Here is an 18,202-nt window from a genome sequence, read left to right as displayed (position 1 = left end):
CTGTTCACAAATGCTCTCCATCCAACCTCACTGAGCTCGAGCTGTTTTGCAAGGAGGAATGGGAAAAAATTTCAGTCTCTCGATGTGCAAAACTGATAAGAGACATACCCCAAGCGACTTACAGCTGTAATCGCAGCAAAAGGTGGCGCTACAAAGTATTAACTTAAGGGGGCTGAATAATTTTGCACGGCCAATTTTTCAGTTTTTGATTTGTTAAAAAAGTTTGAAATATCCAATAAATGTCGTTCCACTTCATGATTGTGTCCCACTTGTTGTTGATTCTTCACAAAAAAATACAGTTTTATATCTTTATGTTTGAAGCCTGAAATGTGGCAAAAGGTCGCAAAGTTCAAGGGGGCCGAATACTTTCGCAAGGCACTGTACCCAGCCTAAAACCCCATAGAGCAAGCAATATAGAAGCAGAAGCACACGGACAGGAAAAACTCCCTAGTTGGCAGGAACATACAGTAGGAAGAAACCTAAAGAGGAACCAGGCACCGAGGGGTGGTCAGCCCTCTAAGGGCTTTTCCGGGTAGAGATTTAATTTAAAGAAATGTTAAACATTTTATTTAACCTTTATTTAACTAGGCAAGTCACTTAAGAACAAAATCCTATTTACAATGACGGCCTACCCTGGGCCAAACCCGGACAACGCTGGGCCTCCCAATCACGGCTGGATGTGTTACATCCTGGATATGAACCAGGGACTGTAGTGACGCCTCTTGCACTGAGATGCTGTGCCTTAGACCGCTGAGTACATGTGGCCATTAAGTCCAGATTGCTTTTCAAGATGTTCAAACGTTCATAGATGACCAACAGGGACAGATAATAACCATAATGGCTATAGAGGGTGGAAACTTTTCACAACCCTTAACTTTAAGGTCGGGATAGGGTTCTAAGTATATAGCCTACAAAAGAAGGTTGATCTTTGGCCGGTAAGGTTTAGTGCATTTGCCTATTATAAGTTATGTGAACATGCAATGGATAACTGATCAAAAACCACGTCTACTACCCTGATTTGATAAGAGATGGACTTCCAACTTTATTTCACCAGTTAAAGTAATAGATGGGTAATTCCACCAATTTGGTGTAACTTGGTCAAAAAAAAACATTTGTTAACATTCTGTCATAAAGAACCCATGTTCAACTTTACATGATAAGGTACATTTTTTTTAAATGACTAGAGTAAGTGCCAAATAAAGTAACAGGGATGATGATTTCTTCTTAAATAAGCCATAAATCCCCTTGTGACAGGGGGAATGAAAACTTGTTGTGTGCAACAGGGAGTGGCAATTGAATGCTGGCTTTACAAAAAAATGAAACTGTTGAAACATTTCTAGCCTGTGAATCTATGGGTTACAGGGTTGATATTTTATGCTCGACCCACTCAGTTTTCCACCACAAAACACCAGTCCATTGCCAAAAAGAGTAGAACCAGTGTTTACTCTATGATTTGACTATTAGATTTTTATTTTGAAAACAATATGTATATTTTTATTTTATTTATTTACCTTTATTTAACTCGGTTAAGAACACATTCTTATTTACAACGATGGCCTCGGAACAGTGGGTTAACTGCCTTGTTCAGGGGAAGAGGAAGGAATAGCTTCACCATATTAAAATGAGAGTTCAGTTCAACTAACAGGGTTGACCTTAAAATGAAGGACAGACGTAAATAAACGACTATGAAATGAAATGAATAATAAATCTTCAGAAATTACTTTGTCAGAGCAATAAAATAGCATGGGCTTTACAATGATGGTGAACATGAAGACAGTTGGGGATTCAAATCTTCCTAGAAGTGACAGAGGGTTGGGGGAACAAGCCTTTATTCATATAAAAAATATATATTTTCTTGAATTATCCATGAGGTCTATAATAAAGGGCACTTCATTTAATATAACAGGCTTGGTGCACAATTTGTACTTAAAATATCAAAGAGATGCAAAAGGCACTCTTTTCGTGGAACGACCCAGCAGTAATGGTGGTCTACTACGTTACAGTAGGAGATAATAACAACCACTTTAAATCTAGCTGTAACTTTCACTAGCTATTGTACACACCAGTCACTGTTAGGGGCAAAATTGTTTATGTTTGTGGCTATTATTTAAAATAGTTTCAAGTAAAATAATAAACATTATCGTCGTAATTTCTAGACAAATTGTCATCTATTTTAAAAACCCATTCAATAAAGTATTTGAAAGTCCACGCATGGTAAATACGGAGTTTAGAGAAATATTTACCATTAGGTTACTTCACTACAGGTATATCCCACACAAGAAAAGTTAGAGCTTTCTGGATTCCTTGCACGACAGTTTGAGTGTAACGTTATCTGTTCAAACATTCCCCCATAGTACATGCTACAGTTGTAACGTTGTAACAGGGCTGTATGACGTAAGACATGTTTTTATCTCGCTGGGTCTTGTTATATGTTCGATATTTTTTATTTATTTATAAACATTTAAAATACTCACCAGAACCCTCTGGCCTCTTGCTATCAGAAATCACTCATATTGCGGGAAAAATACGGATTCAGAATTTCACCGCGCACAAATGTCTTCTACAATTTATGTGGCCTGTAAAGTGTCCACAGAAAGGGCGCGTGTGCAATATTGACAATGTGCTGTGGTATATTCCATGCGCATACAGACCGTCCGAAACTGGTTCATTCACGACCATTGAGGAGGAAGTGAAAAACAGGATGTGAGGACACATTTTGCGTACGCCTATTTTCTCTCATTATCTTATTCTTTCCTATCGCCGTCAAACCCCCCTGGGATAGTTAAAACCAGACGGAAGAGGAAGCGAGAATTACATTTTTTTTCTGGTTCATATACAGTCAGTTGTCGCTTTCAAGACAACTGGGAACTCGGGAAAAAAACGTGGTCCGATTGACACAAATCGTTTTGAACGGTCATCCAACTCGGAATTCCAAGTCGAAAACTCGGGCGTTTCTAGAGCTCATACTTCACGACCTGAAGATCACTGACATCATATGAGTTTACCTCGTTTTTTTCCGAGATCCCAGTTGTCTTGAAAGCACCATATGACAACGTTTACATGCACACCAGTATTCTGTTTTTGAGTTGATGCATATGAACATCCCATTTACAATAACCAGAATAAGCTCATATACCCCGGTTTTGAGAAACCTGAATAAAATGTCTGGGATATGCTTATCTAGATAGGATACTGTGGCATGTAAACGTCTTATCCCGTTTACTGTTGTTTATCGCGGTCTGCACGGGCTGTTTCGCATAGCAGGCTATCTCACATTTGAAGTTCAGACGGAAACGGTAACAATTGGAATAGTAACTGAAGTCTGGACACTGACTTTAGGCCTTACACGTAGCCTATAATAATATTAACTCCTGTAGAATGAAGTGTTTCTTGCAGTAAAATGTCAACTTTGTCTCGGGAACAGGAGTGGAGAAATGTTATTTATTTCTTCCATCTTGAGAAAATGTGAACGTGTGCCTAGGGACCTTGTTATGTAGCCTAACCCTGATTTTATTTTCCAGCTACATAAAAGCTGAGAGTATTTAACTTTAAACCAAAATATATATCCAAGACAAACTGAAATACTATAATTTCCAAGGCTTTTCATTTCCTTAAAACCTGTCAGCGTCGCCACTCCACGAGAGAAGTAGAAATGAAAGAGTAAACTTTACCAATGTCAACTAGATTGTTGATTATGCATTCATTCTATGGATTTATGACATCATTCTGGTAAGCAAATGCTTTATTTAATATTCTAGAGCACCAGGTTATGACAGAAGATATGCTGCATGTATCTAATTATAGACAAGTTGACTAACAAATAGCCTACCCAATGTCGGAAATTATAAGCAGAAAAATAACTATATGACTGAAGCTTAAAAACTTTTTTCCCCCCACCTCCTGTAAAAAAAAAATCTGCCATCCCTAGGCAAATTATGAATATTCTGTTTATTCATGGGTACCACAGGAATACTGGTGAGCGGGATATCAAAGGGGCATGTAAAGACCTTATCCCGAAAAATACCTTAAAGGTGCACTATGCAGAAATCACTCCGCCATTTTCTGTTTGCTAAAATTCTAATTTCAGTTTATGTGGCAAACAAGCAAGTACAGTGTGGAGAATCATTGTACCGTCTAAACTGCTGCGGAAATATAATTTCCATAACCCAAAATATTGTATTTTCAGCTGCTTGAAACTGGTATACAAAACCTAAAGAACGGGAAGCAGAGAAATTGCACACATAGAACAGATCTACCGCTTTTTAGACTTGCTTTCAATGAGAATGACAGATCTATAACTCACATATGTGAATTTGGTCAGATCAGCCAAAAAGTTACATATTGCAGCTTTAACCAGGATATGAGCTATTATCCGGAATACTGTGTGCATGTTAACGTGGTCAATGAAGTAGGTAGACCAGACCCAGCTGCTATGCATTGGTGTCCATGTGAGAGTCACCCCTTAATAACCTTTTACTGTAGTCGGCTAAATCAGGGTCACACAGAGTGATTCTTGGTGGTCTTAAACAAATCTACTTGGAAACAAAAGTACACACCTCACACATGGTTATGGGCTTAAAAAAAATAAGAAACGTGAACCATGTCAGATTTTAGAGTTTAAATGTAGTTTGCATCCCAATATTACACTTTATATACATCACAGAAGACTGAAATATAACAAAACTGTTTGACATAGAAACACCAGATTTGCATCAGTTAAAAAAACAACAACTATTAATTATGAAATTATGAAAAATATTATTACCATTCCACCCATGAGGCCAAAGAGGGCGCTTTTGGTCATTGACTCCAGCAAAGGAACTATATATATATATATGTAGACTTTTTTTCAATGGTAAACAACCTGAGTAAGACATCTTAATTCATCCACCATCTCTGGTTAAAACAGACCTCAAAGACTGGGCTTGCATCATCCATCTCAATGTGTTACATCTACTTGCATGCAAGACTTTTCTGTCTTCTTGGGGGTGAAATAAGAACATTTTCCAATTCATTCTGAAATCTTTCTCCCATCGGTTTACACTACCCTATCATGCCTATCCAAGAGATGGCAGTGTTCTTCAACATTTAACCATGATCTAAAATCGATTGATATCAAATAACAATGTGTGTAATATTCCAATCATTACGGTCACATCACGTACATTTTACACCAGGTTGGACATTTTTGACTAAGAAAACATTAGCAAAATGGGCACCTACTGAAACCTACAGTAATATATATATATATATATATATATATATATATATATATATATATATATACAGTATATACTGAACAAAAACATGCATGCTACACGCAACAATTTCAACAATGTTACTGAGTTACAGTTCATATAAGGAAATCAGTCCATTTAAATAAATTCTTTAGGCCCTAAACTATGGATTTCACATGACTGGGCATGTGCAGCCACCCACTGGGGAGCCAGGCCCATCCACTGGGGAGCCAGGCCCATCCACTGGGGAGCCAGGCCCATCCACTGGGGAGCCAGACCCATCCACTGGGGAGCCAGACCCATCCACTGGGGAGCCAGGCCCCTCCACAGGGGAGCCAGGCCCCTCCACAGGGGAGCCAGGCCCATCCACAGGGGAGCCAGGCCCATCCACTGGGGAGCCAGGCCCATCCACAGGGGAGCCAGGCCCATCCACCGGGGAGCCAGGCCCATCCACAGGGGAGCCAGGCCCATCCACTGGGGAGCCAGGCCCATCCACAGGGGAGCCAGGCCCATCCACTTAGGAGCCAGGTCCATCCACTGGGGAGCCAGGCCCATCCACTGGGGAGCCATGCTCATCCACTGGGGAGCCAGGCCCAGCAAATAAGAATACATTTTTCCCCACAAAAGGGCTTTATTACAGACTAACCGGTGCCCCTGCACATTGTACCGGTACCACCTGTATATAGCCTCGATACTGTTATTTTCACTGTCATTTTACTGTTTATTTTTTTTATTTCTTTACTTATCTATTGTTTACCTAATACCAATTTTTTTACTTAAAATTGCACTGTTGGGTAGAGCTTGTAAGTAAGCATTTCACTGTAAGGTCTACTACACCTGTTTTATTCAGTGCACGTGACAAATAAACTTTGATTTGAGAAATACTCCTGTTTCATCAGTTGTCCGGTTGGCTGGTCTCAGATGATCCCACAGGTGAAGAAGCCGGATGTGGTGTGTTTTGGGTCATTGTCCTGTTGAAAAATAAATTATAGTGTTACCAAGCGCAAACAAGATGGGATGGCGTATCACTGCAGAATGCTGTGAACCATGGTGGTTAAGTGTGCCTTGAATTCTAAATAAATCAGTGTCAACAAGAATGCCTCCCCACACCATCACACCTCCTCCTCCATGCTTCCCGGTGGGAACCACATATGCGGAGATCATCTGTTAACCTATTCTACGTCTCACAAAGACACGGCGGTTGGAACCAAAAATCTCAAATTTGGACTCATCAGACCAAAGGAGAGATTTCCACCAGTCTAATGTTCATTGGTTGTGTTTCTTGGCCCAAGCAAGTCTCTTCTTATTATTGGTGTCCTTCAGTGGTTTCTTTGCAGCAATTCAAACATGAAGGCCTGATTCTCGCAGTCTCCTCTGAACAGTTGATGTTGAGATGTGTGTGTTACTTGAACTCTGTGAAGCATTTATTTGGGCTGCAATTTCTGAGGCTGATAACTAATGAACTTATCCTCTGCAGCAGAAGTAACTCTGGGTCTTCCTTTCCTGTGGCGGTCCTCATGAGAGCCAGTTTCATCATAGCGCTTGATGGTTTTTGCAACTGCACTTGAAGAAACTATTAAAGTTCATGAAATTTTCCAGATTGACTGTCTTAAAGTAATGATGGACTGTCGTTTCTCTTTGGTTATTTCAGCTGTTCTTGCTATAATATGGACATGGTCTTTTACCAAATAGGGCCATCTTCTGTATACCACCCCTACCTTGTCACAACACAACTGACTGGCTCAAACGCATTAATGAAATAAATACTACAAATTAACTTTAAACAAGGCACACCTGTTAATTGAATTGCATTCCAGGTGACTACCTCATGAAGCTGGTTGAGAGAATGCCAAGAGTGTGCAAAGCTGTCAAGGCAAAGGTTGGCTTTGAATAATCTTAAATATAAAATATTTAACACTTTGTTTAATACTTTATTCCAGATGTGTTAATTTAGTTGTGAACTCTTCACTATTCTTTAACCTTGAATGAGCAGGTGTCTCCAAACATTTGACTGGTACTGTATATATGGGTGATTTCGTGGAAAAGTTAACCCGAGCCAGTACAAAAAAAAAGTTGTCATTTCCAAATGAAACCATGTTCATAATTGTCCTTAAAAGCCCAATTGGTTTCTCTCTTTTCGTTGTCAGTATCCTTTTTCAGCATTATGATATCCTTAACGGTAATGGATATTTCTGTATCTTAGCTTCAGACGCTCGTGCATTCACCAAATGTTGTGTGCTTGCTCCGAGCTAGTCTTCAGACTTTCACTGAAGCAACTGCTGATATCTTGAAAATGTGTTCTAGCTAAGCTTCTTGGAAAATATGCTAAAATGTGTTTCTCATAAATGGCAGTACTGTTCTTTTGATAGTTGATAAGTGGACTGTCACTCAGTATAGGCAGTCTATAATTAGCATATGTCAGTTTAGAATACAAATTAAATTCTGGTCTGCATTCATTCTGGTAAAGTAAACTTTTCATACACAGTAAGTGTACAAAACACCCAGAACACCCGAATATTGAGCACCCCCTTTTTGTCCTCAGAAACGCCTCAATTGGTCAGGGCATGGACTCTACAAGGTACCGAAAGCATTCCACAGGGATGCTGGCCCATGTTGACTCCAATGCTTCCCACAGATGTCAAGTTGACTGGATGTCCTTTGGGCAGTGGACCATTCTTGATTCACACAGGAAACTGCAGAGCTTGAAAAACCCAGCAGTGTTGCAAATCTTGACAAAAAACAGTGCGCCTGGCACCTACTACCATACCCCGTTTTAAATCTGGTCTTACTCATTCACCCTCTGAATGCACACAAACACACTCCATGTCATAGACTTACCAGGGGAAATCTGTCATGGAAAGAGCAGGTGTTCCTAAATGATTTGTACACTGTATACATTTTTTAAAAGAAACAATTAGTCTCAAACAAAACACAAGCTCCCCTAAAAAAGAAAAAAAACAGAAAATCTGAAATTTGGGGACCTTTTAATTGCCCAGTCTTCAATAAAGTCTTTACATGAAATTAACAATTAAAAAGGTAAACTAAAGTAAAACAGACAAAAACGTTACATGTACAATGTGTCAGACATTTCATCATTATGTATGAACAACGTGGTAGAAACCTTTCACATATATCTCTAAACAAATTGGTTTGTTTCTATTAATCGTTAGGTGCCCATCACAGACTTGTCAGGAAATGTAGACGTTGAAATAGAGCTGTTGCAGCAGTCCATTGTAAAAAATAAAGAGCGTCTTCCTTTACTTCTTTTCTTATTTAAGTCCTCTTTGCGCCGCCACTACCTCTGCCTGAAAAACAATAACAAACGGAAGCATCTTACAACGCTGGTAGAATTGTTGGTAGATACAAGTGGAGTAAAGAGAATACATCGAGTATGAAGTATCAATTGACATGTCCTCATCAGTTTTGCAACTTCAATTCAACCTATAGCAACCCCCCCCCCAAAAAATCTGAACTTATCACAAGGGGCCACAGTTGCGCGCTTGTATCTGCTTACCCACATCCATACCCACACAAGCAGTAAGAGTTGGCCCTAGCCTTTTGTGGGCCCCAAGCAAAATTCTGCTAATGGAAAACATATTTCAGTGGTTTAAGATGGTAAAATGATTCTCTACGCTATACTTGCTAGTTCTGCATAGTGCATCTTTAATTTCCTGACATTTTGCCATGGTGCGGAAAGAAATTTTAATAGTCCCCCCCCCCATAAGTTTAGATAGCTGGCCGCTAGACTAAATTTATCATTCTAAAAAAAGAATGAGACTGACATCATAGAAAAACATCCGACACACAACCAAATTGGACCTTGTGTATTCTATCACTAACTCTCAACAGTAAGTTGAGACCCCAGCTGAGTTCCTCCTGGTGGAAATTGATCTACGGGCCTACAAAAGGTGGGCCGCCAGTTAACCATTCCTGACCTAGATGATCTCACCTCCTCGTCCACCCCTGGAGCCGCTACCTCTGCCCCCAGAGCCACCTCTAGCCCTGGGTTTCTCTCCGTAACGCATGTTCGAGCCCGCTCCTTCTCCACGAGATCCTCTTTCACCCTGGGGTTTGGCATAGACCAGGGTCACCTTGCTCCCATCAATCTGTAGGTCTGCCATGGCATCCTTGACAGCCTTACAGACCTCTGAGCTCTCAAAGTCCACAAAGCCAAACCTTAAGAAGTGGCCAACTGTGAGTATTCAAAGGGCATCTGAATGTAAAAATGTGATTTGAAGGGGGACATTTTTCACCACATACCCTCTAGATATGCCAGTCTCCTTGTCTTTGGTGACTCGAGCTTCAATGGCACCTTCAAAGACACTTTTCAAAGTCTCCTCACTCGTCTCCTTGGCAAGATTCCTGACCATCAACGTCTTCGAAGGAACTACAAGAGAGCACACATATTACAGAAGTATGCATGATCACACAGCCAAACTATTTCAAATGATTCGCCAACCAATTCTCTGCTATGAGACGTTCATTGGGCAAGTCTAATAGTAATATTTACCAGTGTTCCCTTTGTCACCTTCTGGCCTCTTCTGGCTGAACTCTACTCTGATGGCTCTTCCACTAATCTTTTTGTTTAACGATGATTCCAGGGCTTCTTTGGCATCTTCCACACTTTCAAACTGAATGAAGGCATGACTTTTGAAAGAAAAAGGCCTAATTGTCACAATTTAATTATTTCCAGTCAGAACATGAAATTAATCGCACGAATACTTAATCATTTAATTCAATTTTTTTTTTGCAATTTGATGGCGTTCAACATTTTCAATAGAGGTCAACAAAGCAGATGCAGCAACAACATGCGTCTTCACTCACCCTCTCGGTTTACCATTGCTCTGTGGTATCTTGACACTGACTGCTTTGAGAAAGATTTCCTTCAGGGCATCCTCTTTTGCAGCGTAAGCCAGGTTGGTCACCAGTAATTCGTTATTTGGTGTGGCTTCAGCTATGGAACAGAACATTTGAGAACACGTTAACTTCATTCACTTTTCAGAGAACTATGATAAACAAGATGTCTCAACTAATCACTGAATTACAACATACTTTAATCTTGAAGATGCTAACGAGCAACATGACTAGCCATATAGCTAGCTAATCAAGTACCTTGTGCTTCTACAGTAATTTAAATTCCCATTGACCTCATTTCTTTCCATCTTTACCTGGAGCTTTGATTATTTTTTGTTGTTGGCTCTTTTCTCCCAAAAAGTCAATGACGATTACACGGCCTTGGACATCAATCCCCTGCTTCTCCTCCAGCACTTTCTCAGCAGTGGCCTCCGTTTCGAACTCTATGTAGGCAATTCTGTCACAACGAAATAGATGCAATAGACGTATTTAGAACAGAATCCTGGGATAGACATAACTAGCCCTTTCACGTAAATATCAAATGGACACTGCATCTCACCCTTTGCTTGGGGTGCCAATGCCTCCAGGAAACCTGATTTCGACAGCCGTGTCAAAGACTTTCCTCAAGTCCTCCTTTGTTGCTGCAAATGGGATATTCTTGACAAACAAGGTCCTGGCATCTTTAGCTGTGAGGAAAAAGACTGTCACTACATGGAAATCAATCAATTCTAGAAATGACAAATATAACAGTAGCAAGGATAACTCACTCAAGATGAGACTAGTACCTTTTTTGTCATCTACTGTGGGGTCTTTGACCTTGGCCTTGCCTAGCCTCATCTTTCGGTCCAGGATCTTCTCCCCATTCAGCTCAAGGGCTTTTGTCAAGTTTTCCTCTGTGTCAAAGTCGACATATGCAAATTTCCTATAGAATGCACATAAACATGGGGAAGAATCTGTATCATGAAGAAATCTACAAACATTCGTAGAGGTTAAGTTTATGCAGTGCATAACAATGCCAAGTACTCACTTTGTAATGTCCACTCGAATTTCCTGAAACAACAGACTATGCGATGTGAAGAAGTTTGCCAAGGCATCATTAATTTCCTCCACTGTCTTGGATGTGTTCAAGCTTCCAACAAAAAGACAAAAACCTTCAAAATAAAATAAAAACAAGATGCATGTTAGCACACTGAAACCATCAATCGCTCAAACAGAGGTGGTGATATTTACTGCTGTTCACAATCGTACCATCATTAATGCACTTGGTTTTCTTCGCTGGAGAAGTCTCATCCTCTGCTTCTGCTTTTCTCTTTACTGGGGCTGCAGCAACAGCAGGAGAGAGAAATGCAGACATGTATTAAAACACTATTCCATAGATACCCTGATGAAAAACAACTAATGGGTGACATCTGGCAAATATTGGTTACAATTCCGTTCTGTTTTTTGACCTCACCCTGGACTTGAACCTTTTCCGCATCAGCAGTTGTGTCCATCTGTTCCGCTTCTGAAGCTACACAAACAATATTCATTGACATTGGAAATACCTACTGAACTTAAAAACATATTGTTTCTTTTGTGTTTTGTATTTAAGAAATTTCATATGAACATTATCACCATTCCAATTGGGCTACATGTTGGGACTTGATGTCATACGCAGATATACAGTCTACGCTTCTTACCACCCCTCAAAGCATTTGCTACCTGGGGCATCTTTGACCTTGTTCTCTTCAGGTTCTGTGGAAACGATGACCTGTGGAGTAGTGGCAGCTTCCTCTGTTGATGCTGGAGAATCAGTCTGAACCTCTGCAAGGCATCATATTATATCAAAGGCTGATTAAATGTAATTATAATTGTATTTATTGCCAAAGTTACATTGGCACACTTACCAGAGTTATTGTCTTCGCTGATCTTTCCAGTTCTCTTTTTAGAGGTCTTTAATTGGGTTGTCTATAAAACATTTTGGGGGAATGAGCATTTCAGTACATTGCACGTCATGGTGTGGACTTTGGTGATTGGTTAATCATCGTCAATCAAACAGAACAGGCCGATACTGAGCATTCGAAATAGATATATTATAACTCATTACGTTGAACACATGTTTCAAGTAAACTGTGATACAAAGTTGCTAGTTAAACATTCCATGAACACACAGTTAGGCAGAGTAACGTTGGAGTTCAACAATAGCTACCTAACGTTAACTTAGCTAATTAGCTAGCGTTCAACAATGTCATTTCACGTGTGGCCGTGTGAGACTAACTGCAGTGAGCCAGTTCGCCTTTAATAATACGTATATTTTAGATGTCATTCTTACTTTGCCTGACTTTGCCATGTTTTCTGTGTATTCTTTTCTTTCTGCTAACGTTGCTGTACAGCGAACACGACTATTCACATGTGGGGAGCAGCGATTAAATACTTTCTTTCCCGGCATGCAAGTTGACCTAACGCCCGGATATGGTTTGACATTTTGACGGGGATATTTGGGATCCTTGGAACGTCCTTACGGCAATTATGGATTGCGCATTTGAATCAGATGTGTAGTGCTAGGGCAAAACACATACCGTGCACCCCTTGGGGTCCCCAGGACCGAGTTTGGGAAACACTGGGTTAGGGTAAGTGTAGGGGTTAAGGGTTTTTAGTTAAATAAAATAAAGGGTTTAGGGCATGGACGTCCCAATGATTCCAGATTGCAATTACCAGTCATTTACACAGTGGTTATTTAAGGTCTCCACTAGATAGCACAGCCACAAAGCTATATCTTGACTCAAATAAGCCTTTTGGTCTTAATGTAAGGTTATGCATATGGTTACCTAACAAGCATCAGGTGACTATTTTTCGGAATACTCAGGTACTTCAGTTTATTATTTTGTTCATATATGACCAGAAGACTTGTTTTGTTTACAAACTTACGACGAAGACTGAAAGCTGTTTAAAAAAAAAAACATGGATAGAGTAACTAAGATACGGTTTTAAAGGGCATACAGGTCTGCTCTGACTTTACACGGGTATTGTTCTATTTAGTTATTAATACTTATTTCCAAGTGAAAAAGGTCTTAGGAACATGTATATGTAAAACATTTTTTATTCTAATTTTTTATGATCAGTTTTCATATGCACTTAAAATAGTAGGTACCGTTTTATTTAAATGATTATGTTGTATTTTATTTCTCAGAATAGTTCCTGATTACACTAAAGAGGGTTTTTTAGCCTCTCTTACTACAAGAACCCTTGGTTTGGTCTTGAACATAATTTTCAGCCGAGTTGAATTTCAAAGCCAGATAACATCTAGCTCAAAGTTTATGGAATAAGCTATTTTCAATTTAAATAGACTTAAATGGTGCAGATCTCGGTTCCTTATCGTTTGTTCACTGCTCCTACGTCTTTGACTCATCCTACTACAGTTTATACTTTTATATAATATTTGTTGTTTTGTCTTTGTCTATAGTTTCTCTTAATTCTAGGGGATTACGAAACAATGTGGAGTGCAAGGCCTACTTTTTATTTGCTAAACAATTTCGAACAGATTTATGCTTTTTTCAAGAGTCTCACTCAATTTCGGCTGTAGCCAACTTCTGGAGGTCACAGTGGAGCAACGATATTTGGCTTTCCCATGGATCTGAACGCTCCGCTGGTGTCACTGCAATGAAAAATACCCGTGGTGGTAATATTCTACACTCGGAATGTGACCTCATTGGTCACTTTATTTGTCTTGTGATCAGTTACAATGACATTACACTCATTACTGTAAACTTCTACGGGTACAACACCAAACATGAGAATGATCCGTTACAATGACATTACACTCTTTACTGTAAACTTCTACGGGTACAACACCAAACATGAGAATGATGAGTTGCATTTACATTGATATCAAAATATTTACCCCTGATACTAACCTTGGTAGAGCATCCCACTAGAAGCTACATAGCTTATTATTAAATAAGGATATAGTTACATTTGAGGTTAAATATCTGCTCTCACACTTTTGGGAAAGGGTTTGTAAAGAAAAATCTTATTGCAAGAACAGGAAGCTCTTTAAATTTGAGGTGTCCAAATACCTTAGAAAATATGGTAGTAATCTTGCTAAGACCAGAAGAGCTGAGGAGGAAAAGATGATCATTAAGATGACTTCCCTTTCTCAGAGGTCCCCAGCCAGCCTCTCGGGGGAGGAGAAGATGGAACTAATTGAGTTACAAAATAAACTGGATAATATATATAAATTAAAAGCAGAAGGAGCCTTTATTAGATCTCGGAAAAAATGGGTTGAGGAGGGAGAACAGAATTCATCCTATTTCTTTAGACTTGAGAAATGTCACTCTAAAAATAACACTATCTGTAAGTTAAATATTGATGGTGTTATTGCAGATGACCAAAAATGAATCGCTAAATACTGTAGCAATTTTTACAGAAAATTGTACAGCTCTACGTACTGTCAGGAATCCACAGATATGTTTTTTAACTCACTGAATAATGTTCACTCTATCAGTGATATAGAATCTAAACAGTGTGATGAACCCATCAAAGTTGAGGAGATTATAGAGTCTATCAAACATCTAAAGAACAATAAATCCCCAGGTGTTGATGGAATTACATCAGAATTTTACAAATTATTTTCTGAACAAGTAGCTCCCTTCCTATTTAGAGGGTATTAAAACAATGTTCTCCCTCCTACAATGAGTCAGGGGTTAATAACACTGATACCTAAGCCTAAAAAAGAAGTGCTGCTCATCGATAACTGGCGTCCAGTTTGTCTTCTTAATAATGACCATAAGATATTAGCCTTACTATTTGCAAAGATAATTAAAGACGTCCTGGATGCAGTCATTGATGAAACACAGTCTGGCTTCATGAGGTACAGAAATATTTTTCTGAAAGATGCTAACCAAATTCCCATATCGATCAATGTGATACAATCCTTTTCCAAAGTGTCTGGTCTATATCTTAACATTAATAAATGTGAACTCATGGCTGTCAAAGATTGTGTGACACCTTCATATTATGGTATTCCAGTAAAAGAAGAACTTACATATTTAAGCATAACCATTACAAAGGATCAGGAGTCTAGAGGCTTACTAAATTTTAACCCTCTTATTAAAACCCCCCAGAAGAAGCTAAATCAATGGCTACAGAGGGACTTATCTTTAAAAGGAAGAGTCCTAATAACCAAGGCTGAAGGTCTAGACTAACACATGGCGCTCTATCTTTATATCTTGACAGTAAAATAAGCAAGGAGATAGACCAGATGCTTTCAACTTTCTGTGGAGAAACCATACTCATTACATTAGGAAAACTGTTATGAGAATGGTGGGATGAATTTTCTGGACTTTACTACTTTAAATAATACTTTTAAGATCAATTGGATAAAATAATTCATAAGAAGACCAACTTCTATCTGGAATTTTATTCCTCATCATGTCTTCTCTACTTTTGGTGGCCTTAACTTCATGTTGTTTTGCAATTATAACATTGACAAAGTTCCAGTGCAACTTTCTGCTTTTCATCGGCAGGTTTTCTTGTCATGGTCCTTAATTTATAAACACAATTTTTCTCCACACAGATATTATATATGGAATAATTGGGATATATTGTATAAAAATACTTTGTTTTTAGAATATTGGTTCCGAAATAATATCCTATTGGTGAGCCAGTCAGTTAAGAACAAATTCTTATTTACAATGACAGCCAAACCCGGACAACTGTGTGCCGCCCTATGGGGACTCCCAATCACAGCCAGATGTGATACAGCCTGGAGTTGAACCAGGGTCTCTTGCACTGAGATGCAGTGCCACTCGGGATGCCGAGGAGGTCCAAAGAAGACAGTGTTTGAAGCGTACATGACCCTGGAAGAAGTTTCCGGCGGCCTAAAGAGAGGAGAGCACATTCAGGTGAAGACATTCCCAAAAATAAAGATTAGTATGATGAATACTTATATCAAACCAAGTAACCACGGTGATCATTTGGCTACTTGTTTACCAAAGAACACTGGCTTTCAGACAATGTTGACCAAAAGCTGAATCTTTCAAATATGATCTAACACACTAGGCATCTAACCATCTTTCCAGTCTAAGAAATTGGTCAAGGTGATTACTAACAATTTAAGCAAAGCTGTAGCATACTAATAGAAACATTTCCATCTTCTTTGCAGGGATCAAGAGAATCAACCCCAAAAAGTATCATGAGTCTTTCATTGCAGCACCTGTGTGTGTGTGTACACAAACCGAGAGATACATGTTTGTTTGGACTGTGTGTGTCTACACAAACATGTATATCTCTGTTTGTGTGTGTGTGTGTACACATTTATTATTTTTTTTATAAGCTGGGCGGTTCCAGCCCTGAATGCTGATTGGCTGACAGCCGTGGTATATCAGACCGTATGCCACGGGTATGACAAAACATTTATTTTTACTGCTCTAATTACGTTGGTAACTAGTTTATAATAGTAATAAGGCACCTAGGGGGTTTGTGGTATATGGCCAATGCAGTGTGTGTGTGTATACCTCAAGAAAGCAAGCAAACTGGATTCAAAGTGAGCTTAACGGCAACTAGAGAGCTGGTTGTAAAGAACGTATTGGCAGTAATTTTTGTCAACTTTTTAAATGTTCCTCTTTCTTTCATTCCTCTTCCAGGTTGGTGGAGGAGTTCATGTTGCTAGCCAACGTGCTCTTCTACAGACACTTCACCTTGTTGCAACGCTGATGTCATCGTCCACAGGCTGGCAGACTCTCTGAGTGGATGGCGAGAGGAGAGGACACTGGGCTGTGTGTGTGTTTACCCCATAGAGAACAATGGCTTTGTTGTAGAACGAGGGCAAGGAGGCAGTGTCTCTGCTGTTTTGTAGCACACAGAGAAGATTGGGTCTGTGGTGGAATAGTAGTGTGTTGAAAGACCAGAGAAGATTGGGTCTGTGGTGGAATAGTAATGTGTTAAAAGACCAGAGAAGATTGGGTCTGTGGTGGAATAGTAATGTGTTAAAAGACCAGAGAAGATTGGGTCTGTGGTGGAATAGTAGTGTGTTAAAAGACCAGAGAAGATTGGGTCTGTGGTGGAATAGTAATGTGTTAAAAGACCAGAGAAGATTGGGTCTGTGGTGGAATAGTAATGTGTTAAAAGACCAGAGAAGATTGGGTCTGTGGTGGAATAGTAATGTGTTAAAAGACCAGAGAAGATTGGGTCTGTGGTGGAATAGTAGTGTGTTAAAAGACCAGAGAAGATTGGGTCTGTGGTGGAATAGTAGTGTGTTAAAAGACCAGAGAAGATTGGGTCTGTGGTGGAATAGTAATGTGTTAAAAGACCAGAGAAGATTGGGTCTGTGGTGGAATAGTAATGTGTTAAAAGACCAGAGAAGATTGGGTCTGTGGTGGAATAGTAGTGTGTTAAAAGACCAGAGAAGATTGGGTCTGTGGTGGAATAGTAGTGTGTTAAAAGACCAGAGAAGATTGGGTCTGTGGTGGAATAGTAATGTGTTGAAAGACAAAGCTTCCCTTAGATTCCAAAACACCCTGAATCTCAGATGAGGCTTTGTTTCTCCTGGTGTTCTCTCTGAGAGATTGATTGGCTTTGATGGTGTTGTGCTGCCCTCTCTGTAAGAAAAAAAGTAGTTCAAGTTGACGCGTGTGTGTGTGTGCCCGCGCGTCTTGTCTTTACAATACATTATCTGCCTCTTTGTGACGTTGGTGTGTAGGCTGTGGTCCTCTTCTGTAGTGGAGGTGCAGAAGCAGGCGTCCCGCTGTAACGATGACGTGACTGCCTCCGAGAGAGTCCAGGAGCTCACCTCTGAGCTGTTCTTCATCAGGGTACCAACAAGACGCTGCTTAATGTTCCCACTAGAGCATGGGTACTCAACTCTTACCCTACAAGGTCCGGAGCCTGCTTATTCTGTTTTACCTGCTAAGGAATTTCATCCACCTGGTGTCCCAGTTCTAAATCACATTTTATTTTTCACATACATGTCTTTAGCAGCTGTTATTGTGGGTGTAGTGAAATGCTTGTGTTTCTAGCTCCAACAGTGCAGTAATATCTAACAATTTCACAACAACACACCAATCTAAAGTAAAGGAATGGAATTAAGAATATATAAATATTTGGGCAAGCAATGTCAGAGTGGCATAGACTAA

The 18,202-nt window shown here is 39.6% G+C and overlaps 2 protein-coding genes across 7 annotated transcripts in view; both read right to left on the bottom strand.

The window, feature by feature from the left end:
- The window catches only part of LOC110508972 (probable cation-transporting ATPase 13A3), a 40,792-nt gene extending 38,015 nt beyond the window's left edge, over nucleotides 1-2,777 (bottom strand). For 2 of the 5 annotated variants that reach the window (XR_005040205.1, XM_021589906.2), the window contains exon 1: nucleotides 2,475-2,777. The gene's annotated coding sequence lies outside the window, so the exon portion shown is untranslated. The other 3 variants (XM_021589908.2, XM_021589909.2, XM_021589907.2) reach the window with 2 other exon arrangements.
- A 5,427-nt stretch (nucleotides 2,778-8,204) lies between these two features.
- LOC110508971 (nucleolin) lies at nucleotides 8,205-12,556 on the bottom strand. 2 transcript variants are annotated; one of them, XM_021589903.2, is made up of 14 exons: nucleotides 12,403-12,556; nucleotides 11,978-12,038; nucleotides 11,793-11,894; nucleotides 11,545-11,601; nucleotides 11,340-11,423; nucleotides 11,119-11,242; nucleotides 10,877-11,013; nucleotides 10,651-10,777; nucleotides 10,406-10,548; nucleotides 10,062-10,191; nucleotides 9,748-9,884; nucleotides 9,498-9,624; nucleotides 9,187-9,413; nucleotides 8,205-8,542 (listed from the first exon to the last, which is right to left on the bottom strand). In XM_021589903.2, the coding sequence occupies exons 1-14, from the start codon at nucleotides 12,517-12,519 to the stop codon at nucleotides 8,511-8,513; spliced, it is 1,605 nt and encodes a 534-aa protein (XP_021445578.2). In that variant the 5' UTR covers nucleotides 12,520-12,556; the 3' UTR covers nucleotides 8,205-8,510. The 2 variants fall into 2 exon arrangements, with proteins under 2 accessions (XP_021445578.2, XP_021445580.2); XM_021589905.2 differs by lacking the exons at nucleotides 11,545-11,601; nucleotides 11,793-11,894; nucleotides 11,978-12,038; nucleotides 12,403-12,556 and having other exon boundaries at nucleotides 11,340-11,445.
- Between the last annotated feature and the right edge of the window lie 5,646 nt (nucleotides 12,557-18,202).

The sequence above is a fragment of the Oncorhynchus mykiss genome, chromosome 28 (genome assembly GCF_013265735.2).
Source record: "Oncorhynchus mykiss isolate Arlee chromosome 28, USDA_OmykA_1.1, whole genome shotgun sequence".
Lineage (NCBI taxonomy): Eukaryota > Metazoa > Chordata > Actinopteri > Salmoniformes > Salmonidae > Oncorhynchus > Oncorhynchus mykiss.
This window is presented reverse-complemented; position numbering and strand designations above follow the sequence as displayed.